Source organism: Colletotrichum paranaense, assembly GCF_030867605.1.
Source record: "Colletotrichum paranaense strain IMI 384185 chromosome Unknown Scaffold_8.1, whole genome shotgun sequence".
NCBI classification, from domain to species: domain Eukaryota; kingdom Fungi; phylum Ascomycota; class Sordariomycetes; order Glomerellales; family Glomerellaceae; genus Colletotrichum; species Colletotrichum paranaense.
Genome location: NW_026848966.1, coordinates 118,898 through 143,100, shown reverse-complemented (window position 1 = coordinate 143,100; position 24,203 = coordinate 118,898). Strand labels below are relative to the sequence as shown.

General features: G+C 52.1%; 9 protein-coding genes across 9 annotated transcripts; 4 read left to right on the top strand and 5 right to left on the bottom strand.

The window, feature by feature from the left end:
• Positions 1–1,111: 1,111 nt before the first annotated feature.
• On the bottom strand, positions 1,112–1,633 carry CPAR01_09891 (uncharacterized protein; the record flags this gene model as incomplete). The annotated part of the gene is made up of 2 exons (XM_060494154.1): positions 1,112–1,374; positions 1,462–1,633. The coding sequence occupies 2 exons, from the start codon at positions 1,631–1,633 to the stop codon at positions 1,112–1,114; spliced, it is 435 nt and encodes a 144-aa protein (XP_060346336.1).
• Positions 1,634–2,111: 478 nt separating this feature from the next.
• Positions 2,112–2,309, top strand: CPAR01_09890 (uncharacterized protein; the record flags this gene model as incomplete). The annotated part of the gene is made up of 1 exon (XM_060494153.1): positions 2,112–2,309. The coding sequence occupies one exon, from the start codon at positions 2,112–2,114 to the stop codon at positions 2,307–2,309; it is 198 nt and encodes a 65-aa protein (XP_060346335.1).
• Positions 2,310–5,173: 2,864 nt separating this feature from the next.
• Positions 5,174–6,464, bottom strand: CPAR01_09889 (RNA recognition domain-containing protein; the record flags this gene model as incomplete). Its single annotated transcript, XM_060494152.1, has 2 exons — positions 5,174–5,974; positions 6,048–6,464. 2 exons carry the CDS (start codon positions 6,462–6,464, stop codon positions 5,174–5,176), a joined length of 1,218 nt encoding a protein of 405 aa, XP_060346334.1.
• A 657-nt stretch (positions 6,465–7,121) lies between these two features.
• CPAR01_09888 (membrane transporter) lies at positions 7,122–8,949 on the bottom strand (the record flags this gene model as incomplete). Its single annotated transcript, XM_060494151.1, has 3 exons — positions 7,122–7,185; positions 7,243–8,614; positions 8,682–8,949. 3 exons carry the CDS (start codon positions 8,947–8,949, stop codon positions 7,122–7,124), a joined length of 1,704 nt encoding a protein of 567 aa, XP_060346333.1.
• A 3,648-nt stretch (positions 8,950–12,597) lies between these two features.
• On the top strand, positions 12,598–12,921 carry CPAR01_09887 (uncharacterized protein; the record flags this gene model as incomplete). The annotated part of the gene is made up of 1 exon (XM_060494150.1): positions 12,598–12,921. The coding sequence occupies one exon, from the start codon at positions 12,598–12,600 to the stop codon at positions 12,919–12,921; it is 324 nt and encodes a 107-aa protein (XP_060346332.1).
• Positions 12,922–16,740: 3,819 nt separating this feature from the next.
• Positions 16,741–17,004, bottom strand: CPAR01_09886 (uncharacterized protein; the record flags this gene model as incomplete). Its single annotated transcript, XM_060494149.1, has 2 exons — positions 16,741–16,867; positions 16,937–17,004. The coding sequence occupies 2 exons, from the start codon at positions 17,002–17,004 to the stop codon at positions 16,741–16,743; spliced, it is 195 nt and encodes a 64-aa protein (XP_060346331.1).
• Positions 17,005–19,079: 2,075 nt separating this feature from the next.
• CPAR01_09885 (uncharacterized protein) lies at positions 19,080–19,460 on the top strand (the record flags this gene model as incomplete). The annotated part of the gene is made up of 1 exon (XM_060494148.1): positions 19,080–19,460. The coding sequence occupies one exon, from the start codon at positions 19,080–19,082 to the stop codon at positions 19,458–19,460; it is 381 nt and encodes a 126-aa protein (XP_060346330.1).
• Positions 19,461–19,923: 463 nt separating this feature from the next.
• On the top strand, positions 19,924–21,954 carry CPAR01_09884 (uncharacterized protein; the record flags this gene model as incomplete). The annotated part of the gene is made up of 2 exons (XM_060494147.1): positions 19,924–21,510; positions 21,559–21,954. 2 exons carry the CDS (start codon positions 19,924–19,926, stop codon positions 21,952–21,954), a joined length of 1,983 nt encoding a protein of 660 aa, XP_060346329.1.
• A 1,344-nt stretch (positions 21,955–23,298) lies between these two features.
• On the bottom strand, positions 23,299–24,190 carry CPAR01_09883 (SUR7 protein; the record flags this gene model as incomplete). The annotated part of the gene is made up of 3 exons (XM_060494146.1): positions 23,299–23,548; positions 23,609–24,095; positions 24,181–24,190. The coding sequence occupies 3 exons, from the start codon at positions 24,188–24,190 to the stop codon at positions 23,299–23,301; spliced, it is 747 nt and encodes a 248-aa protein (XP_060346328.1).
• Between the last annotated feature and the right edge of the window lie 13 nt (positions 24,191–24,203).

The following is a 24,203-nucleotide window of genomic DNA, read 5'->3' as shown; positions in this document are numbered from 1 at the left end:
TGAAATATCATTCTCCTCGTCTAGAACGATATCTCAGCAGAAGTATCGCGGATGTCATGGAGATCTCCCAACCATCATAATGACCATGATGCTGTTTTCCTGGGGCCTGCGAGATGAAAATGGGATAAGTCATGTTGACCTGCTACCGGATAATTACCGAGAAACCAGAATGTGTATTAGAGAAGCGCTTTGTATTTGACTCTTGACCGAATCGTATTGAGAATGAAAGAAAATGATGTGAATTCTCCCGAGTCTTGACAGCCGTACGGAGTCGATTTACCTGCCCTCGAGACCCGCGAAAGCGAAACAATATTTTGAAACTCACAGGGCCTACCCAGTGCTTCAATATTACTCAGGCCTGGACTGCAATACATATCAACTCAATTGCTTTATGAATCCTGATACAACATCAAAGCCACGAAGCCAGTGGCCCCAATCAGCACTCCTTGATATTGTAGATGGTATTCAATCATTGAGTCGTGAGGTCATCTCTCTTTAGCCCTCAAATATGGCTTAGGCTGAATACTGATCGTCTAGTAGTGACACGAGCCTCCCCTATAAACTCACTGTAGTTGTTCACCATGGCCATGCCAACTCTCTCTCTATCCACGTACCTTAGGTCAATTTGAGCAACCAGTGAGCAAATCTCAAGAGACACAACCCAAGAGAGGGCTAACGGCACCCAGATTCCCATATGATAAGGACATCCTTCACCTCGGATCACTTAGAACATATCACAAAGCAGGATGGAGAGATTGTTTGAGCTCCATGTTGATAAGTGTATTGACTACATGGACGTCCGTTTCTCTATTACTTAAAAAGCGAATGCTACCCAATACCGTAAATGCCTGCTACCGAATAGAGAAAAAAGAGACCGTTGAACGACTGCTTGATGATATGCGGATGATGCGTTTTCTCTTCGCAGAGAATGCAAGTCTAGTGTATGCTTTGCGCGTGTACTGGTCCCCGTGTTGGTGTTTTCATGCCGGGGGCGTGAAACGGGGACAAAAGAAAGGGAACAAAGGACATGATGAGAATTGTAGAAACTAGGAATGAAGATCCGAGTTGAGCCGAAGAAAGAGTCGACAAGATACTGAGGTATAAGCAGCCATCAAGACGACCGCTTAGCAGGATCCTGAGACCCCGGCGGCTGCAGTGCTGAAGACCCGCATTTGGTAGCCGGATCCTGAACGGAGCACCCAGGCAGTTCAAAGGGTCCCGCGGTAGTCTTCGAGTCTCCATTGACAGCCGAGGAGAATTCGCCGCCCTTCTTCTGACCGGAAGTAGCCGTCGCCGTCTTCTTTCCGCTCTTCTCCTCCCCAACGGGTGCATTCACGAACAACATCTTGGACGTATCGGTGTAGACCAGAGAGTCTTAAGCTAATTGTCGTGGCCGTACTAGTCTCCCAGTTTAGGGACTGTTTGGGGGCGTAGGCACGTTTGGCCAAGGGGTAGGTCCACGGGGACCGCCGCCGGGTGGTGTAGGAGGAGGATCGGGAAAGGTAATTGGGTAGATGCCCAAGCCCTCGTATGGAATGTTTGTTGGTACGTGGATCTCTTCAAAGTCTTCGTCAGAAATGTGTGTTGGTACGTTGATCTTGTCAAAGATGTTTGAGTATATCGGGGACAACATTGTTGCAATGTGTGCCTCTCTAGACGAGTAATTTTATAGTGTGGCCTTGTTGGAGTTGTTCAGGATTTGGGGGCCGATTATGATCAAGTTGGTGAATAAGAGGTATCGAAGACGGTGTGTTCAGTGAATGATGAAGTGACTGATCAGTGTTTTCTGGGAGTCTTGCTAGGGGTGGTTGAGGGTTGTGGTGATAGAGTTCTGCCATCTGAGACATCCAGACCAGATGCCAGCCGCCTCCTATATACGTCTTCATGAACCCTCCATGAGGCTCTGCCTGTACACCAAGACATATACACAGACAAGGACCCTCCACAACGTTGAACATTGCCCAGCTAGTCCATTGAACATGTCTATACCTCCGACACCATGTCCTCAAAGACATCCAAACGGCAACTGACCTGGCGCTTAGCGCGAAGATTACTGCCTTGTGTGACACGACAACCAGAGCTCATCTGCTAAATATCGCGTGTGACAAGGGATGGAAGGGGGTATTGCGAAAAGATACATCAACTTTGTACTCCCTTCCCGTAAGGATCTCAAGCCGCTTCTGGCAAGGCAAGTCGAAGCACATACAGCCTACCGGTCAGGCTCCCAGAAACCGGGAACGACCAACCAGATTCGGCATAAGGCTCCCAAGAGAGTGGGTAGGAAGGGCGCCCCCGCGGGCAAGGAATAGGCAAACATGGCTGTGAAGGGGTGGATGGACATCCTACTCCAAGATGAGTGCGGCAGGGGTCGGGTAAAGTGTGTGACAGTCAACAGCGTGAGATGCTAACGGCGAACGTGGGATTATGCCTCGTTGAAAGCAGCTGTGTAACCAGTCGAGCCAGGCAACAAATCGTCAAACGGCCGGCCGATGGCATGAATGCGTCGGAGACCTGTTGTTCAACGAACTGTCAGTCGCCCGGTACAATGCCCAGCAGTACCAAAGAGTATTTCTGGACTTGCTGCCTGGTCGTCACTCGCCGACTGAGGGGGGGTGGTAAGAGTCCCGCCGAGGTGGTCCGTCATGTGAGCAACGACGACGTCGTCCGGTTCTTGGTTCCGGACTGCAGGTATGTCGGGGCCGGTCGAGCGAACAAGTCAGAACACGTAAGTTGAGCAGAACAAAAGGCCTTGGGCCACACTGAGAGGCTAAGAAACAGCCCCCATCTGGGAGGCTTGGGGATAGAAAGACGATGAACGCGGGGCCACTCAGCCGGGTGTGGTGTGGCTCGCGCGGATTTTGTCCAATCTACATCCAAAGAATTTGATATTCCAAGATAGGGTGTGGAGGGTAGGCGAAACGAGACATGGCCACGCTGATACTGGGATAAAATGAGCACCCGGGGGGTAGACGAGAGGCCCAAGATGTACAGGACGTAAGCAAGCAGTTGACGCGAAGGACGCAGTGTGTACGTTTTTCCGGTCTAGCGCAGAGCCGACGGGGCGGATTTGGCCACACCCACATCCCACGTTGTTCCATGCTTTGCACCCAGCAGGCTGGAGCAGGGCGAGGGTGTAAGTCCATAGGGCTGAAGGATGCTGAGGCTTTGTCAACCGTTGAACGACGACGTTGTACAAACTCTATGGAGTGCTGGATCGTGGCCGAGAACGATCTCTTGCATTTACGGCGTTTCAGTCTCGATCAGCCTAGTGGATCATGAGACCCAGTGTTATAAGGCAGTCGACTAGGTTAAGATGCGTTCGTTTGACCTCTTTGGTCTGTTTAGCTCAGCTTAGCTCTCTCCTAAGTGAGCGATGTGGGGGATTTGACTGGGGTAGGAGACAGTCACCAAACTCACAACGAGGGAACTCCCCTCTGCGCCGCTTCCAATGCTTGGCTTGCTGCCACGCAAGTGTGGACTGCGGCATATTGAACATGCCGTAAGACGACTGAAAGCAAGTTTCTTGAGTCAGAAAGAGACTTCACCTGTCGAAATCGCGGGTGAGCCATGGCGAGTAGGGTGTTACTGTCGGTCGCCCCGGCCTTAAACCCCCTGCTGCAGAATTGTTGCAGCCCTTTGATGGGGTGATAGAGCAACAGTAGGTAATAGAGCAGGGCTACCCTAGAGCCGAGACATAATCACCTTGTACCTGGCTGCCGGTTCTGATGTTGCTGCCGCCGCCGCCGGTGTTTCGTTTGGGTGAACCGGCCAGGTGGTTGTGAAGCATCAGGCTGGCGGGGAGTGCGGAGTTATTGGTGTGATGCCTGCGTGAACGACGAGTTCTCAGGGGCCACTGCCCCTCATCCCAGTATCGGGGTCAGCTTGAACAGCCTACGATTGGCTCTGACAGCTACCATGACGACTTGCATGTTGCGTGGGTCTCTTCAGTGCCAAATGAGGGTGCGTGTTCAGATATGTTGTCAGCGTGCCCGAAACCAAGCACATGGAGTTTGTGTAACCCGAAAGATGAAGAATCTCTGTCAACCGTCGTACACTTGTGGTGGCCCCAAGGTACTGTGCATATTCTTTCCAGATAGTCCACAAGGTGATATCCGAAATAATAGCATTCGGTGTCGTGCCGTCAGTTCCTCCACTTCGGCGTAAGCAACCGCACGGCTTGGTCAGAAAGAGTCGAAGTGGCCAAACGCTGCCTATTGCCCCGATGTCGATTCGCTCTGTGGGAGTCAAAAATAAACATGTATGGAAGCTGACTCAACATCGAATCGCTGTGAAAGGCGTCATGGACGTAGGCAACATCGGTTGATCTGCATCTCATGAAATGTCAGTCGGGCGGAGACCGAGATAGGCGTGTTCTGTGAGGTTGTGTAAGCTCACATGATACCAAATCGAGCCCGAACCGCATCCACTTTCTCCGCCCGAGAGTACACTCAGTCGCGACCGCCGAAGCAGAACTCAGACAGGTTTCGCCCTTGCTTAGACTTGGTGACTCTTTGAGATGACCGGGAACTTCGTCGAAAGCGCAGGAACCTTTGAGAACCGTGATGTATCGCGGGAACGGCCGGCAAGACTCCACAGCATTGCACTCATCGGGTTGGCTCTATCGGCTGAAGGATTGCGGCAAAGGCAAAAAGCACCGAAATAGGACTGACCGATCTTCGAACTACGCCTTCCTATTCGCCATAATACCATCCAATCAGCCTGCTCAGACCAACCGAAATAAATAAATCATGTTGCCAGTTTGCAATATACGAAGCTCCGGCGTAAGCCCACACGCAACGCTTGATCCACGCGCGAGGTTGTCACTTGACAATCGCAGGCTTTTTTTGATTAGTGATCAGGTGTGGTTTAGCTCTGCGAGCCGAGAATGTCAAAATACACAGTGGATTCCGCGTGCGAGGCAGATTCGTGGCATCGAGTCACCAGTCGAGGTAGGGCGTGAAACATGTGTGAAGATCCAGCAATCTAAGCATTTGTCTACGCATTATTAGCTGAGAATACGTGCAGGCATAATCAGGTCTTACGGGTTGACTGAAATGCCCACGCCCGCCGCCCGCCTTAGGGTATCCCAGCCGACTTTTCCTCGTTCCTCATAACGCCTGAAAGAGAAATCACAAACCAAACCCATTTCGCCCAGTGGCGCTCCAAATTTGACTCATCTGTACCCACGACCACCGCCGCCGCCGCCGCCGCCGCCGCCACGATCACGACTACGGCTCGGGGACCGGGATCGACGGCTATCGTAGCTATCGTAGCTGTCTCGACTCGGGCTCCTTCTTCGGCGGTTGCGGTCGTTACCGCGTGCACCTCCTCCACGTCTCGGGGGTGGTGATGGAGACCGAGAGTATGATCTTGAACGGCTTCGGTATCTGCTTCCACCACCGCCTCTGGACGGAGGAGCAGCAACGGGAGATCGGCTTGGGGAACGCGAAAGCGATCGAGGCCGGTAGGTGTCTGATCTGGGGCCAAAGCGACCCTGAGGTGGTGATGCACCCCGTCGGGGACCGTTCTGGCCGAAAGGGCCGGGTCCGCCTCCTCCACCACCGTGGAATCCGCCCTGAGCTCTTGCCCCTCGGCCGCCTCTAGCATCGGAGCCTCCGCCACGTCGAGCAGCTGGAGGTGCTGGGGACATCTTGCGCCGGGGAAGGACGATTGAAACGTTGATTACCGCGCCATCAAGCTGTGCCTCATGCATGTGGGCAATAGCATCCTCAGCATCAGCCTCGGTATCGTATAGGATGTAAGCAGTGCCGCGGTTAGTGCCGTCTGGAGGAGAAGGAATGTCAGCCTCATGTAGCAGGGATCCATTTGGAGGCCGTTCAAGTCGACCCTGTGAGGACAGATACTGACGAGTTCTATTAATGGGCAGGTCAAGATCCTTGATGTGCCCAAATTGGCCAAATATCTCCTCCAAATGGGCTTCATTGATATTCTTGGTCAATCGCTCGACAACAATCTAATTCAATGCAGAGTCAGCAGCTTGAAAAATGACAGCGCGAGTGATTCATAGAGCGAGAAGATCAATTTACCTTGGTGCTTCTGATAGCAGGACTAGCGCTTCTTCCACGGCTCCGGCTGCGGCTTCCGCTTCTCTGCCTGCCATTTCGTCGCGGCGTGGGAGATCGGGAACGCGACGGAGATCGCGAATCGTACGTATGACGACGGACTGGGGAGCGAGACCGGTCTGACAGCGGTGTCAATGACCGAGAATGGTCGCGGTAGCGGTCGCGAGAGAGCGATCTCGTTCGGGACGCCATGGTTGCTTGTTTTGGGACAAAATCTTGGTTGACAGGTTGGCGAAATTGACCAAGGCGTCGCAAACCACGACCCTCTTTCCTGTCGTGCCAGGACTGACGTGTGATCACGTGATATAGGTGGATCCATACCGAGGTGGCAGGCACGCGCCTCGGTGGGGTTCGGTCAACGGGCAACTGCGGTTCAGTCATTTTACTTATAAAGGCATCTAGATGCGGAAGATGAAGGTAGACAACATCGGTTCAACATACCTTACTCTATTTGAGATTGTGGTGCCGGCGTGGCTCTAGATCGGCCGAACCGCAATATGCCTACGCCTTGCCTTATTCTTTAACATGTAAGTCATATTCTCTGATTTGGCTCTTTTTAAGGCTTCCTCGAGGTATTAATCTGTGTCCGCCGCTATGATTCTTACGCGGTATTGAGTGTCCGAAACGAGGATGAGACTTATGAAAGCGAGTGATTTGCATTGAAATCAATCCGTATCGAACATCATGTCCAGGTCATAGTGTGGAGGCAGATAATCAGGAGGAAGTTCCATGATAATGTACAGATTCCTATTATTACTATGTACACTCGCTGTAACATTGCTAAGCGTCGATGACGCAAACAAGTCCCCTCAAAGACCTGATATCTCAGACTCAGAGTGTACAGCAGTCCACTGCCTCCCAATCCGCTTGTGTTGTGATAATACATGGCAAAGGGCCAATTCATGTTTTGCTTTTGCCCCGAGCCACGTCGTGTCTTGAGGATACCTGAACGCCTCAACCATTTCTGTTGAAATCAACGGCACCATTATATTGCCTATTACCTTGTGCCCTCCAGAACAAAAGAAATCACCAGGGAGCCTATGCAGCCCACTCCACGACCTCCAAAGCGCACATGACGAGCACCAAGGTTGATGGAAGAATCCTACGACACTTGTTAGTATATGCAGAGGAAGAAATCCAGACACATTTGGCTACATACCAGATAACATAGCTCTGGAAGAGGATTCTCGACATGACACTTTCGTAAACCTCGTTGATTTGGCAAATCTGAGCCAATTGGAGAGCACTCGGGGCGCCGGTCAACAAGAAGCAGACGATGACAAAGATGGGGTCATCCAGAATGCTGACTGGCACATACTTGGCGAAGACGGCCAGAATAGGGGTCATGATCAAAGTCGGCAGGAGCATGCGGCACACCAAGGATGCGACAAGGAGCTTGGTTCCGATCTGGTCCTCCTCAGGATCCCGCATCTTCTCGCTCTTTTGCGTGTTGCGAGCTAGGTTGGCACCAAGAACAACCAGGATCAAGGGCACAGCGACGCCACCACTGGACTGAACAGCATCCGTGAAACTGTTCTTGATGAAGGATCCCTCTTCGAAAAAGATCTTCTGCAGAGCCGGGACTGAGGCAACAACGACGGCGCTGAGCATGGCCCACAGAGGCGGGTTCATGAACTCCCACAAAAAGTTGTAAAACTTGCCGGCGAAGCGGCTTAGGGCCGAGAGAATCGTCTTGAAGGGGGTCGGCAAACTGTTGTAGACTCTCGCAAAGAAGTTTGATGTCGATTCCTTAGCAGAGGTGACGGCGTTGTTGAAGGCGTTCTTAATGCGGCTAGGGTAGCCTTTAACTCCCTCGGGGATTTCGGGTTCATCCGTGTTACGAATGCGGGGAAAGGACGATATCTCATCGCCACTTCCGTCGAAAACGGGATGGTTACCATTGAGGGGTGCGAGACCGTTGGTCTTCATCGGCTTCTTGGGAAGGTAGTCGTCGTCCTCGTCTTCGGTATCGGCGGGGGAGGCTCTGGATCTGCTAGCAACAGGGGTGCGACCGGCCGGCTCATAGTTGGATAGGTCATCACTCGAGTGACTACGGGACGTAGCGGTGCCGTCATCGTACTCGGTCAATAGGGGAGCGGTCTCGCGATCTCCCGGGTATTGTCCCTCCTCGACGCGCTCGTCCTGGTACTCGGGGTACTTGTCCTTGGGAGCAAGCAGCACGTGGTAGCCCCAGCTCCAGCGCACCAACTGACCGAGCTGCTGGAAGATCAAGAGGTATAGAATACCACGGGCACCAACCTCGTCATCGTTGTCCCCGGGGATCTTGTCCCAGTGTAGCCCCTTGATAGTTTGCGACAGGGACAAGATCATAGAGATGGGCAGGGAGTTTGAGTTTCCAAAGACTCCCATGGCCGTGACAAAGTTAGTAGCGCGGCGGTTGAAGCCAAAGCCGCGGGCGACGCCGGTAGCGACGAGCCAGGAGACAAGAGTCTGAATGATGAAGATGATGGGGATTACGGCGAGATCGAGGAGCTTGTCGGCATTGAGTTGCGAAGCCAACTTGGTAAAGACTTGTGAACACTGTTAGGAAGGCTACTTGGACACTATCGTGCAGGCGAGGTGGAATTGTAGACATACTAAGGCAAGGCGTGAATAGCATGACATTGAGGTTGGCCAAGAACTTTTGCTTTTCAGCATCAAAGTGCCCAAGACGGGCAATGATGTAGCCCGGCAAGCTCACGCACACAACCTCGAGGACAGCCTCGAAGACGAGAAGAACCAAGTTACCCATGGAGGGGTGTGAATCGTGAGGCTTCTTCATAGCCATGAGGGGCATTTCGTATACGTTTTGAGCCATGTCTGCCAGTCGAAACGACGTCGGCGACGTCAAGTATTGTTGGTCCATTCTGGGACGTGGATATTAAAAGAGAGCGCAAAGACGGAGACTGCGGATGTCGAGGTTGAAGGAAGGTTACGGCGGAGATGGAAAGGGCTTCAGGACGGAGGTCCTGAGCGGCCAAAGCTGATGGAAGGTTCTCAAGAGGCTTGGCGCGGCGCGTTGACCTTGTAATCGGGCCCAAGCAGCGCGATGTGAATGTTTCGGATAGTCGGCGATGGGACGGATCGCAACTGAAAGAGTAAGGTACGGTGTTGAAGTCGGTGATCGGGTTTTTCGTTGGATGTCGGGATTATCGGTGGTATGTGTCGGGCCTCCACAGTAGAGTTCGGCCTTTTCCAGAAGTTTGCGACCAAGCTCTCATTCTCTGGCGAAAAGAGACATGAGGGAGTGCGAAAGTAGGTAGTATTAGTGTATTGGTGTCGCTGCTCGTCGTTTGGTAGAGAATCGTTGAGGAAAGGAAGCACGTGCAGGTATCAAGTTGATGGACAAGGTGTGGGAGGGGGAAAAGATGGAAGAAGGGAAAGGCAGAATACAGGTAAAGGTGATGGGTAGAAGGACCGAGAGTTCTCAGCCACAGAAGGGAAGGCACGATGATATGAGGTTGGTCCGAGTGGGTAGATTGATAAAGGAAAGAAAAATACGTAGTCGAGGCGAGCTAATCACGGCGCAAAAAAATGGCGATGGCGGCGTACCAACTGGGCTGGGCTGCCCAGGCTGAGGTCGCCAGGGATGAGGGCGGCTCGCAGTGTGCCACTTCAGCGCGACAGCTCACTGTTTGGGAACAGCCCCAGATTCCGTCACCTCTGTTTTTACCGTTTCTGCCTGCTACGGATACTTTTACTGCCTGTTCTTGTCCAGCTTTACGCAGTAAGGTAAGGTCCAGACTCCCAGGCCACCTCAGACTGGGCCGTATCAGTTACGCAGATGGTGCAGCGACGCAACCTTGACACCTTCCCCCCAGTGGGGATGTGCAACACACTCAGCGACAAGCCGCAACCTGGCACACTGGCAGCCACCCACCCACTGCGTAGTGGAAGGCACTAAGGTGACGGACACCTCCCGCTAAGAAACACTTGGCGCCCAATCAGGAGCGCGGATGAGCCCACGATGACGCCGGGCTCCCAGCTTCAGCAGCAACAGCAGCAGGAGCAAGTCTCCATTCTGTGCCTCTGAGCAACTCATGCCGAAACTGAGCTGCCACCACCCTGTTGCTTCCTGCTGGGTCTTCCAACCCGCCAAACTCTGCATGCAAGGCACCCCGGCTATTCTTGCTCCGTTTTAGCAGTACGCTTAATGTGGTAGGTTCTCATCTCCCTCCCTTCCATCTGTGCACTGCCATTTTCTACATACTTGTAGGTATGTATCAAGTTGTTCATCAAGTTAACTTCTTCCATTTCTTACGGACCATGCGAGCCCACAAGAGATATTCGAGGGAGGCAGCCGCTGCGTTGTATGTCCTGGTGGCAAAAAGAACACCAAACGGGTCCAACAGGAAGCACATCCTCAATATGCACCCAGAAGCAAGCGCCTCACAGAACAACCAACTGACCGACTGGCTCTTGGCACAACAGGCGCAGTGTATTACACGGCGCCTTGGCAATGGCGTCGAATCGAAATCGAAATTGCCCTGACGTCGCCAGCTCCCGTTGACATGACGGACCCGACGTGGCCCCTCGCCTTTGGCCTTCTTCCTTACCGATAGCTGCTGCGACACCTCCGACTGCGACGCAAGCCGACATTCAATCCATCCATTCACCACCGTTTCTCTCGCCCGTCCCTTGCTTAGCTCCAGGAGTCTATCCCCTGCCGTTGGCCGTTTCCGGTTTTCCGCCCCCCATCTTTCTTGATTCATCCGTTGTCTGATAATGTTGCACATCGGCACACGACCTTGCATCGCCAGACATTCACGACATTTACGGCAGTACACCCACCGAGCACGGATACCTACCAACAAGTTGTTTGAAAGGTCCTCTATGAGTCTATACCTACTCCATACAGAGTATCCGTACACGGAGTACACCAGAGAGTATCCATTCGGCATGGGATGCCACACCTGACGATCTTCCTCCGAGAGACACCCGCACCCGCACCCACAGAAACATCAGATCGCCTCCCGCGTTCCGCAGGTACGCATGCTGTACGTCAGGTTGCAGCGATTGAGAAGCACACGTTCGTTTCGGGAACTTCACCTCTGTTAGCCTCCCATTCAGCACACGGTGGAACCCAGTTTTTTCCCAACACACAAATATCTTGCCTGTTTCTTTCCCAGGTATGGGATGTAAGAGAATACCTCCACACTGTTGCCGAGACACCATCAACGAACGCTTGCTTCGCCATCTCATCTCTGCGCTGATGGTTCCCGCACCCCGGGCTGTGCGGTCAAGATTTAGCCCCGATACCGCCGCCAAGCTGCCTCGGAGCCCAACTATTCAAGGGTCTTGCCAGCAACTTAAGCTTCGTGGCCGCGGTCCGCAGCGACTTCAGGGAGGGAACTTTCGGCTGCGTTTGCCCTCCTACTTCGCCCTTTTGCATGCACATCCGAAGTGAGGCTGTTGCATTCCCCATCACCCCGCCGTTTCTCCTCAACTTTGCCCATGATGGAAACGGTAGCTTTGAGCTTTACTAAACGTGCGCACAGATGCTCCATCAAGGTAGATGCCTTCTGCTTCTCGACCACAGCTACCATATTCAGGCTACTGCTCTCAGTCCATTGTGCGGTCGTGTCAAATGTATGACGAGAAAAGATATCTCGAGCCGGGAGATCAGACTTCCACCGCGCCAAGTTGGGTTCAATACAAACACAGAACATGAGGCTATGCAGAAACGACTTGGCTGCTACACTTTGGATGACTTTATTATCAGATCGCCAAGACATGTTCCACATTGCCCGTTGCTTCCAACCATGCGCGGTATCTCGTCGGTATTTCGGCCAGCTTAAACGTTTGATGCTACCTACAGTCTTCTCGATTCTTCTGTGATGGTCCTTTGAGTATCGAACATGCCTCTTGGCAGGTTCTGCGATCTCCCGTCATCAAAGCCCTGCACTTGCAGGTACTTAGGAAGGCGATCACTTGGTAGATAGATGTGCTGATGCCCTCACGTAGTTCCTTTCTCCTTTTTCCAGCTGTTGAGCTCAGGGCCCGTCTCAGCATCCTTTGAAGCAGGCAGACGAGTGTTTTGCAGCAATGAACCAGCTATTTCTCGGGCTTTCACTCATAACTTTGTTTCCTCGTGAGCGAGACCAGCAGCTTCAGGTTGACTGGTGACGTTCAAAGTCATTGTCCAAAATCATTGAGTACATCGCGGATAACACCTAGACATATTGCCGTGGGACTCGCTCTTCCGAACGATAAAGAGAGCACTGGCAGCAAGCCGGTTGCTTTTGTTCTCCCGATCCAGTATGTCTCTATTTGCGCCGAGGGTTCACTAAAGATGTCGTATTTCACACAAAACCCTTATAACGGGCCCAAAAGACGTCCTGAGGCCCACGATAATGCGGTTGACCGGGCAGCCTTGAGAGTCCTCACCTTCTCGTCTCGTCGAGGACCATCGAATAAACAAAACCTCTTCTCAAAATCCTTCACCTTGCTATACAAAATCAATCAAGACACCTACTATACACCACACCACAACAAAACTAACAGCAAGCCCAATATGAAGAGCAACCAGACCTCCGATCAGAAGAAGAAGCAGAAAGAGGAGAAGACTCTACAGATGGCCGATCCCAAGAACGAGGACAGCAAGTCTGCTGGCCCTGCGGGCAAAGTTGCCCGCTCTTCCACCGCACAGCAGCAGCAGCACGAGAAGCCTCGTCGCGTCATCAAGCCTCGCCCTCAGCACGCGAGCTCCCTCGAGACCGCGGACGATGATGAGTATGACGACTGCTGGGACCCCTGTTACGAGGACTCGCCGGCCAAGGACGACAAAGTTGTCGAGGAGGACTTTGTCCTCATGAAGAAGCCTAACCCGTCTCGTTAAGAATCCCATTCTGGACGGAAGGAAGGAAGGAAACGAAGATCGGGCACGAGCCAGATTCAGCTGCCGCAAGAGCTTCGCCATTCCCATAAGGAGGTCAGTACTGCCCACTTGGCATCGTCGCGGCCTCGATATACTAACTTGAATATCTAGGTGATGAAAACCCTTGTGAGATTACGATGACTTCCTTCCTTTACATACCTCTTCATGAAAATGATGGCTAGTGGCCAATTTCCATCGACCAGCGTCTCTTTCTTCTATGTGATTTCTTCCCGTTCCTGAAGGCCAGCTCTCGATCTCCTGCTCTAGATCCCTGCCTTAGATCCCCGCCTTGGGCACCTGCATTGCATCGCTTGCCCCTTTACGCAGGTAAACGTAAAGAATTTTGACATGAAATAGGCAGTATGAGGCAGCCTTTCCAACAATCTCTGGATGCGGGCAAGTCTACGGACATTCCTCTTAATTATGATGACCACGCGATATCACTTCTCCAGTCTGGTGGCAGCGGTCCGGCCAGTCATCTAGGATTCGATGCCGGCGGTTGAGAAGGTAGGTGGGGAAGCTTCTCGTGATCAATATCGTAGACTGTATTTGGCTGGTATGCTGGAATCAGAGACAACACAGTAGATGGACAATACCAATCTCCGAATAAATGAAGACATCCATCTAATTTTACTCCTCTCAGCCCGAGATCGTAATCAATTGCTCCTCGTAAGGTAACCTTTGGATCTCTTCTTCAGGGCTTTTAGACGTACATCGATATGACCAGAGGCCGAAATATATCGAGACCCGTAGAGCGCGAGAAATATGATGGGTGTGCGAATAGACCAGTGATGGGAATCTTCAATGTCGAATGCGATGACTATTTCAAGTATTCAGCACCTCAATGAATAGCTCATCTACGCAGAAGGTAATTATTATCACCCAGTTATTCCCACATCACGAAAGATGGCTCATAGATTACAAGTGTACTCAGTCCGGAGATTTGTGCACTGGGCTAATCGAGATGAGGGAAACAACATTCGGTTGCCGTAGTTGGTCCGGTTTGTTGTGAACACCATCTGCAATCCTCAAAATTATATCACTTAATTCACGATGCTTCAATACTCCCGGTTAATGATCTACAGACGGCATGACTAACTCATCGTCCAGGCTTCAATGCCGCCAGCACTGAAAGTTCCCTCTCAATCCAAACCAAAAAAAAAAAAAAAAAAAAAAAAAAAAAAAAAAAAAAAAAAAAAAACAAAAAAAATTAAAAAAAAAAAATAAAAAAAAAATAAAAAAAAAAAAAAAAAAATAAAAAAAAAAAAAAAAAAAAAAAAAAAAAAAAAAAAAAAAAACCAAAGTAACACCATGCTTGTGGTTGATGTTTCGATGTCTCATCATGTGCTAGCTTGCGACCTTGACGTAATAGACATGCTATTCGGAGGATGAACAAGAAATACGTCTACAACTTGCATCACATCAATCGCCAGACTTTCGGCTACGTACCTCGAAAGATTTGATGAACAAGTGATATGCACAAAAGTTAGATGCATGATATGAATCAGCATCACATCATGCGCCCGAGATGCGCAACATTACGGTCTTGTTCGACATCGAGATTTTCGGAAGTTGTCAGCAGAGCCCAGGAGCTTACACACACTTGCACCAAAGGAGGTGATCGACAAGCGGCGTGGGGGAAAGAAGAGTCACACTGGACAAGACTGGACAAGACATCAAAGTGAAACAGATGACAGATGTGGAGAATCGAGGATAATCTCTACGGTGCTTGTGGTTGCTTTGTGGCACGACGGATGAGCAGAGTGCAGGTGGCGAAACCATGTGGCTGATGACGACAGAGGGTTCATCCTCTTCGCTCTGCTTCTCCCCGGTCCAGATATCGACAAAGTCAACAACCTCAACAAGACGATTACAAATGTTCGCAGACAGAATCAAAAGACGCGGAATTGATAGGAGATACGGTCGGCAATTGCAACATCTCGGAGGCCGCTTGCCATTGAATTTACGCTTCTCCTTGACTCTGCAGGGCCTTCCCTGGCGAGTTGAAGTACAGTTTACCATGGGATACTCTGTTTTGACAGCATTTGCCACTTTCGACGACCATCGGCGAGAGCTCCGGTCGACTGCGCGACAGGATTGGTCCGGTTTGCGCGGCATCCAGCGTTGGCTCTTCTGGGTGTGTCCTCTCAAGAGGCAGATCTTTTTGGAGGGTAACATTTTCTCTTGGGCATCAGGGCATCAAAACACTAAAAAATTAGAGGACCCTTGAATTACTTTCGACTGCGTGGACCGTTAGACTTTGAAACTGCATATTTTCCCCGGGGGGCTGTGAGGCGATGATCGCGGGTAGGCCGTAGCGAGTGGCGGCTGTGGATGAGATTAGGAAACGTGCCCATAGTCTGGATTCTGTTTTCGTTCACCGTATTCTAGATTCCGTATTCCAGATCTCGCAGATCAGGTCATGGGATTTTGCTCGCTGGCATCTTGTGTTTCCGCGATCACGCCCGCCCTAGCCGTGGTGGTTTCGAGATGCTTAGACGCTCCGACCGACGACGTCTTACCTAACAATTAAGGTACTTAGGCACCTTGGCTGTTGGACTGCAGCACGAAGACGTCAGCGAATCGCATAGACGCGGGCGAGGTTCCGGCCGAACTACGATTGGACGGAACGCAGAGAAGAATTTCGTACCTCGATGATGTCAGGCGGAGGTAATTGTCCGCTGTTATTGATAAGATAAGGCATCGAAGTACCTAGGTCCCTACCCAAAAAGCTGCCCTGTTCAATTCTTTGGGGAAAGCAAATGTACATAGTACGTATCGTACGCATATTCTGGACGACGGGAGAAAACGTCATCAGTCGATGGGAAATCGTCCTAGTGGCATGCCGTTTCTTCCATGAATTCCTAATACCCAGTGCATAGCGATGATGCAAAACCCATTTCGACCTTCTCTTGATTTAGGAAAATAATCGGATGGCATTGTGTACAACCCTATACTTTTCGAGGTCAGCAGCCTGCCCATCCCCGATCCGCGATGGGCAGACGTGCTTCAACGACGAAGAGTTGCGGTGGGGGTTGAACCTCACCAGGAGACGCTGTACGGGCTAAGTAGCCAGTAGCGCGAGTGTAGTGAGCCTCCCACGGGAAATTACGCTCGTCCGTTCAAAACTTCAAGCCACAAGTTTTTCTCAGTCTGTCGTTGGCGTTGCTCTTTGCAACTCGTGGAACTCCCTCTTACTCCATCAACGTCATCACTCCTCAGTGACGACCCCATAGCAAATTGACGAATTGCGGGACGCCGGAAGAGGGGGCTAGGATCAGTGACTGGGGTATGGATGACACTGGCGCTGAGGGGCCCTCACTATCAAACTTGTCAAAGGCAAGCATTCTCCAATCTCCATTCTCCAACAGAGACCTACCAAGCAGAGAACAGAGCCTACCTTAGTCCTGCCCTTTCGAAGGGCTTCTATCAAGACGGCTCGATCATTGGTCGACGAGGTCGAGGATGCCATGCGCAAATTCAGATGGCCGCTGCTTCGGCACGGTACTTTGCGGTCTAAGAGACTAGCGTCAACGGGGGAATATGCAGCTTTCATCTTAGACTGCCCGTCGTCGTCCTTCCTGGTGGGTGCTTCGACCGCATGACGGTGTCGCCTTCGCCAATCGTTTGCTTTGCCTTCAACAGGCAAGCCCTCCGCCGGGCGCCAGAAGTCATGGCCGATGCGTCCCTATGTAATGTGCTGTGTTTGTGGGGGCCGGATCGTGAAAGGTGTCGAGAAAGAAAAATGCAGCTGTTGTTGCGGTGTAAGACAGAAACGGTCTAGTCGTCCGTTGCTTGTATCTGGGTTTCGTCTGCTTGGTGGCTACTATCGCTTTGGTTGAGGTAGGGGTCTGTAGACCAGCTCGGTTCCGAGCTGTGAGTTACATCACTCTGGCCGTTGCATGTGCTATTTTCAGAAACATCGCGACGAAGTTAGCAGGTTTCCGCAAGATGAGATTAGCGCTGTGATTCTCACTCTTGATGTACAGAAGCTAGCTCAGTCATTCCCGTCACTGGAGCGAGTATCCTTAGCAGATGGAGCATAATGCATGGAGCACATATGCAGGCGCGTCCACCGTCGAGAGGTGATGTGCGGAAAAACCTTGCTGATGGTCCCCTGCAATGCTCACTAAAGAGCCACAGAGCCTGCTTAGGGGGGGGGGGGTTCGAATGACTCCATGGGCCTGGTCCCCTTGACAGCCGAGCCACACAAGTATCTCTGGGTGACTGCTGGTTGTCGTTGTAGACGCAGGTCATCTCATTGTTTGGTGCAGTGTGAGATAGGTAGTCGAACTGTCGCAATGGTGAGATCTGACTGACGATGCGTGGGTAGCTCTTGGAAAACGATTGGATTAGACCGCTGTCACCGGATGCACGATGTCCTGGAAGAAGCCGAGAGGAAGTTGGATAGACTGAGCGGTGATGCAGGTGGCGGTGCTCTCCAAGGGACAGTCGCTGCATATGCGGATGTGCATATCGTTCAGGGCTCAGGGAGTCAAGGCAGGGCGGATGGATGGATGGATGCTTTCCCTTCATGCTTGGGACGCGGGAGAGTGCTGCGAGGCCTAGATTGAGAGAGAACTTGTTGCTGCGCTGCTGTTCCATTGCGCTGCTATTGCACACCGGGAAGGCTTGATATGTGGTTTTTGTTTCTTTTTGCGGCGCATCTGCCCAAGCTGCCTTCCCTGACCTTGCCTGATGTCTGTAGTTGTAAAGCCAAGGCAGGGATCTCCTCCCTTTAGACCCTCAGATTATTGAGTGCTATTGACCGACCAACATTGAAGTCTGGACTGCCGGGCAGCCGTCAGGTCCCACCGAAGAAGAACAGCATGGAACCGGAATGGTGCTACCTGACCTGCTTGTGGATGACACGACGAGCCTCTCCTGCCTCTTTCTAGGTGAGTTTCGATTTTCGTACCGATGTACCTTGTTGAGTGGGCAATTGGAAGGTAAAGGCAGGAAGAAGACGTTCCGGCACATAGGGGTGTACCTACCTACCTGCCCGCTTTGCTATCATTAACTGGATGCGGCTGAGATACCTACCAAAAGTACGGGAATTGAGTGTCTCTGGGCATACGTACCGTCAATAATGCCCGGTGTGAGATTGCTATTGATGTAAGGTATCTTTACGGAGTAAGGTACGGAGTATGGACCGCGTTTTACGGAGACTGCATCCTGGATCTTCCATCTAGGTACCGTAATTAACAGAATAGAAGTCAACGTCAAGGTCAATCTCAACAGCCACAACCTGGACGTTGGCGCCCAAAGTGCCCTTTTTGCCCTTTTTGCCTTTTTTTTTGTCCCGTTCATCTTGACACATCCCACATATCTTTCGACTATTTCTGCCCTGCTGCAGCGTGCAACTCTATCTATCAGCGACTAATAGATTTGTAGATTCTATATATGCTCTACTAGTTCGCCCCCCTCTTCCCATCTGAACTCGTCCATCACTTGGCCTCTTTCCGTGCACGCAGACGGATGCCCTACACACAAACACGCGCAGAGCAACAAGGCATTGACCTCTGGCATCCAACACCCACTACGGTTCGGTCTTTAGATTTTCACCAGAGATTGGTTGATTGGTGAGCCTCAAGTTTCCTCAATTTCCCGACCCCGTCCAATTCCAGTTCACTCTCTCCCATCAAGCGGTGCATTCATGCCCTTTGGGTTCTCTTCTCCTCCTTCCGTAATTCTGCTCGATGCTGCTCAGAGGCAGGCACCGGGGCAGAAGCAGAGGCAGACGTCGACCTTGCTGGATGGGTACAAGCGTATGGTGCATCCACAGTGGACGGAAGGTACAGGTACAAGAAAGATGGAGCAGATACCTTGCTGTCTGCTCCATCGTCTGCCCAGTTCTTGAGTCCTGGCAGGCACGTCCATGTACCTTACCTCAAGTCCGTAATCCCCCGCCTGGAATTTCTCACGAGTCACCCACCTCACTCACTGCTGAAGTGCTCTCTTCAGCCCGTGGAGGAGTGACTAAGGTTACTGCGTCGCGGATGGTCCCATGTACCCCTACTCGACGACAGATAGCCAAGGTACTCTGGGCTGCGCTGCATTTGTGACGTTTGCACCAAAATTGCGTTGCGACTTCGAACCCATTTTCCCTCGTCTAATTCATGCCCCGCCGCCAACCTCTTTTTGGGTCCTTGAATAGAGCAAAAGCGACAGAGAAGGTCCAACGAGGACATCATATGTGTCGGTCTCTCTATCCGTACCTCGCTTTGCCTACCTTACCTTTCTTCTCGATACCTATCCATCCTCCTCTCTTTATCATACCTCAGCCTCCCTCATCTATCTCCCTCCCCTTAAACGTCGCATCCACCCTCGCATATTCTCTTCTTTCCTCTCTAATCGCCCTCACTCACTCACTCACTCTCTTCTCGCCCCACCACTCTCCGTACCCTCCTCTCTCTGTCTCACTCTCTCTATTTCACCATCCGTCTCTCCTCTCCCTACTCCTCTGCTCAGCATTGGACATTGGACTCACAAGCCAGTAAGCCATCAGACGACCGCTACAGCTCAACAAAATCGGACTGGCCGGCCTAGCCCGCTCGCGCATTCTCTGCCATTTTCCGACTTAGAGTTTGCCCTTGCCACCGCCCCGGTCGCAACCCCGACCCCGACTGCGCAGCAGGCCACACTACCAAAACCGCCGCGTCTAGACCCCGCGGCAGCATTTCGCTACAACCCTCGAGTTTTCGATCCTCTGCCATCGCTTACCTCTGAGCGATCGACCCTCCTGTCTCCCTAGCACCCCGCGTGCGACCCGACTTGACGATAATTCGATATCTATCGCGTGCCCGACTTTTGCCCTCCCGCACCTTACCGTCCCGGTCCATCACCTGCCGCACATGCTATAGAGTCATCCGAGACATTGCCTGCAGTCGACTCACTCGCCCACCCTCTCCCATCGACCATCGATAGCATCAGGTCACCGCCAAGGTCAATTCACATCTCGCAATGACGGACCTAAATACTACAGACTCCATGCCTGCCACCCCCGATGGCTACGTTGGCGATAGAGACGGACTCGGCAGCCCTACGTCGCCCGGTTCCGCCGACTCTTCCGAGGCCAGTACCCCACTCGAAGGCCCCTCGGAATCCCCTTCAGAAGTGCCCAAACGTCTCCCGTCGCTTCGCACCGTCTCCGATCCCCAAAATATGACTCCGTCTTCGACACCGTTGGGCATGCTGAGCAACGCACGCCGTCCGCCTCCTACCGCTTCCATGATGAGCATGGGTGGTGGTGCCATGAACGAAGTCATGGCAAGGGCAAGGGCGCTTCACGCTCAGCGCATGGGCAAGCCTGCTGGCTCACAACCCCCTCCCAATAATATGGCAAGCTCGCCGCAATCTCCAGTCCCACGACAAGGCTCTCCCGGAGGGTTACCTGGCGGAATACCTGGAGGGCTGAAGCTGCCTGCTGGTATGGTTCGCCCATCGCCTGGTGGTATGCCACGCTCTGCCCCGGTCATCCCAACGAAACCATCTCTTGCTGCCAGGCGTGGACCCATGATGAAACTTTCCGACATGGGCGGCGGTCCTTCGCCTGCCTCTCCGACCGCGCCGAAGTTGTCTGATATTCACGGTCCCTCCAATAATGGGAGCGGTGCACCTAACGGAACGACTGGATCTAAGATGGACGAGTTCAAGAAATACATTGATTCAGAGAAGGGGTGGATTACGTTCGACGGTGCTGCAACTATCACCAAGAACGGTGTTAACTTCGCCAATGGCACAGCTTTCACCATTTCGCTAGACGAAGTGGAGGTCTTGGACGAGCTTGGCAAGGGTAACTACGGTACCGTCTACAAAGTGAGGCATACAAAGCCTAGAGTACCGAGGTTTGGATCTGGACTGGGCGGTTTCAAGAACCCGAACTTGAACTCGTCACAGTCGGACCCATCACCCCTCCGCCATGCCGACACATCGATCGAGTCATCACCAGTCTCGGCATCCACTGAAGGTACCGGCAGGGTGATGGCGATGAAGGAGATTCGGTTAGAACTGGAAGAGGCCAAGTTCACGACCATTCTCAAGGAGCTCGTTATCCTACACGAGTGTATATCGCCCTACATCATTGACTTTTATGGAGCCTTCTTCCAAGAAGGTGCCGTCTATATGTGCATTGAGCACATGGACGGTGGATCGATCGACAAGCTGTACGACGGTGGTATTCCCGAAGGCGTGCTACAAAAGATTACATACTCCACGGTGATGGGCCTCAAGTCTTTGAAGGACGAGCATAACATCATTCATCGTGATGTCAAACCCACCAACATCCTGGCCAATACTAGAGGCCAAGTCAAAATTTGCGATTTTGGTGTCAGTGGAAACCTTGTTGCGAGTATCGCCAAAACCAACATTGGTTGCCAGAGTTACATGGCACCGGAACGTATCTCAGGAGGAGGTATGACAGCTGGCGCCGATGGCACATACAGCGTGCAGAGCGATATTTGGAGTCTCGGTTTGACAGTCATCGAGTGCGCCTTGGGACGGTACCCCTACCCGCCAGAGGTATCGTCGACGATTTTCAGCCAGCTGAGTGTTAGTATACTGAAGATTGCTGAGAGACGCGAGCTAATTTGGTAACAGGCTATTGTTGAGGGAGAGCCCCCAGGCCTGCCAGAAGAAGGTTACTCCAGCACCGCACACGACTTTGTCCGCAAGTGCCTCAACAAGATTCCGAAGGATCGTCCAACCTATGCGGCGCTGCTCCAACACCCTTGGATGGCACCTTTTTCCAAGATTGAGACGATTACCGAGGAGGCAGAAGAGGGAGAGGAGGCTGAGGCCGTAGCAGATGCCGTCGGCAAGCTCTCCCTCTCGTCTGGCACCGAGGATGAAGAAGTCGCAGACTGGGTCAAGTCTGTGTTGGAGCGGAAGCGCGCAGGTCACATCGCTCCGGCCGCCAAACCGGCACTACACGCTGCTCCATTACAGTCCCCGGCCGCGAGCCCTGTAGTCGGAGCTGGTGGTATGCTGGAATAGGCGTTGTTGAGAGAGAAAATAAAAAAGTTGGCTGAAGCCACGTTGTCGGCGGGGGAGGTTTATGACATTCACAAATTCCCATGCTGACCGAGCTGGCCTTCGTTAGTCTTCTTATTCGGCCCCTTGCACTTCTCATCTTTTTTTATTCTTTGCTTTGTCTCATACCCTCAATCCAAGTATTTCTACATTGCATCATCAGCATATACTACTGGTTGGCAAGGAGTGTTTGTTTCCGACAATTGGGGTGGTTTCTTCTGCGTTGCTTGCGTTGAGTGATAGGCTCCACGGCCTTTTGGAAACGTCCAGTATACGACACGGATGGCGTTTCCCTTTCTTGATTGGCAATTTTGCCACTCCCCCTTTTCCTTGAATCACGGATTGATGGTCATGATGGATTACTGGGTGTGGGAGTATTTACAACGAAAGGAGCATATACGACGGAGGGGCTGGGTGGCATGACAACGAGACAGAAAGAAAGAAGAGCTTCAAGATGACAAAAAGGCAACTGAGGTGTTGAGAGATCCCGAGATGTTATCGACGAAAACTTCTGTGTCGTGTGTGTGTGTGTACACGTGTGGTCCGACTTAGCATGTAGACAAGGAGCAGCGAGAACAAGACCTGATGCATGTGAGCAGAGTTGGTGGGAGGCAATGGGCCCTTCTGAGTGATGATTTCTAAAATAAAGGAGCGACCCAGTCAATAAAGAAGTACCTTTGCCTAGGGAAACCTGTCCTACGCCGTAATCCAATCGAAAAGGAGTTCTGAAAGCATACAAACCTCTTCGGTCCTACACATGATACGTAGCGAGTTCAGGATAGGACTAGGTAAGTGGATCGATACTCATGGGTGAGAAAGTTGCGACACAAATAGGAGCATGACAGTCATTCAGTTTTCATACAGCGTACGAGGGCTCACTGTCGAGAATTTCGTAACTCTTACATTTATACTTTGCAAATTCTCATCGTTGGAGGAAACATCGCCAAACATAAGGTCCACGCTTCGAGTGGTCTGGAGTGACAAAGTTTACGGCATTAATCTATTAGTTTGGAGTAGACCTAAAGAGCGGTACATGTCGGAGCCGGGTACTAATGACGCATAACTCCAAGGCCATGGACAAGAGGCTGACCATCATTCCATCTCGGGAAGACCTCATGGGTGTATGTGGCTCTTCCAAAACGCCAGCGAAATGCAGAAACAAGATAACATTATTGCGTAAATACAACATACACACGATGGACATATCATTAATACAACATCCTTGAGATTTTGGAATGGTGCCCACGATGAGGAATTGTTGTGGGTAGATTCGTGGTGCTCCTTTGCTGTGAAAGGCCAGCAGCTGCCTTATGCATAGTCTTCCTTGACACGGCGGCTGCTGTTGACGTCGAACGACTGGCGGCTGCGAGTGCTGCGCTTGCGGCCGAAGCGGCTGCCTCCAGAGTAGCCTTTGTCGCCACGGATGCCGATGCAGAACAGTAGAGTCGCAATGAGAAGAGCGGCCCAGGCTCCCCAGGTGAAGCCAAAGGCGTAGGTGCCAATGTGGGCCTCACGACCTTCGGCCTGGAAAGCGTTGCGTGCCTTGACGAATGTTGCGCTATAGAGAAATGTCAGTCACTGCGAACAAAATGAGACGATGGATAACTGGGGGACGTACGTCATCAAAGAGGCGGCAACGGTCAAGAAGAAGAGAGCCGAGGCGGAGACCAGGCCGGCGACAGCGGCGCCGAGACGACCGCAGCATGCGAGGAAGCTGGCGAACCAGGCAAGAGCCATGAAGAAGAGGGCGATCAGGTACATGACCCAGCCGAAGCGCCACATGTAGAAATACTCGGTACTGGTGGTGCCGCCTCCGTGGCTACCTGAAAGGCCGGTGGGAACGTTGGCCGCATCACGGCCCCAGGCCCAGCCAAAGGCCGGGGCAGGCCAGGCACCCCAGCACTCTGCGTTCTGGTCGTTGCAGTAGTAAAAGTAGTTCCACCGCGTCAGTCCGTTGCGTGCGCCGGTGATACCAGTAGTGTCAGCCTCGAGGAAGTAGGTGTTGTTGAGGGGCGCGGCGTCGCGGACAGCAGAGAGGATGACGAAGAGCAGCAGGACGATGGAGCCCGAGAGGAAAACGATGGCAGCAGTGCCGAGCGGGGCGTCTGGAATGATGCTGTGTCAGTCTGCAGCTGGGACTTTGGAGTATGTTTCGCGGCGCAAGGGCGGGAACAAGGATAGAGGACTCACGTTTAACCATTGCTGCGATTCGG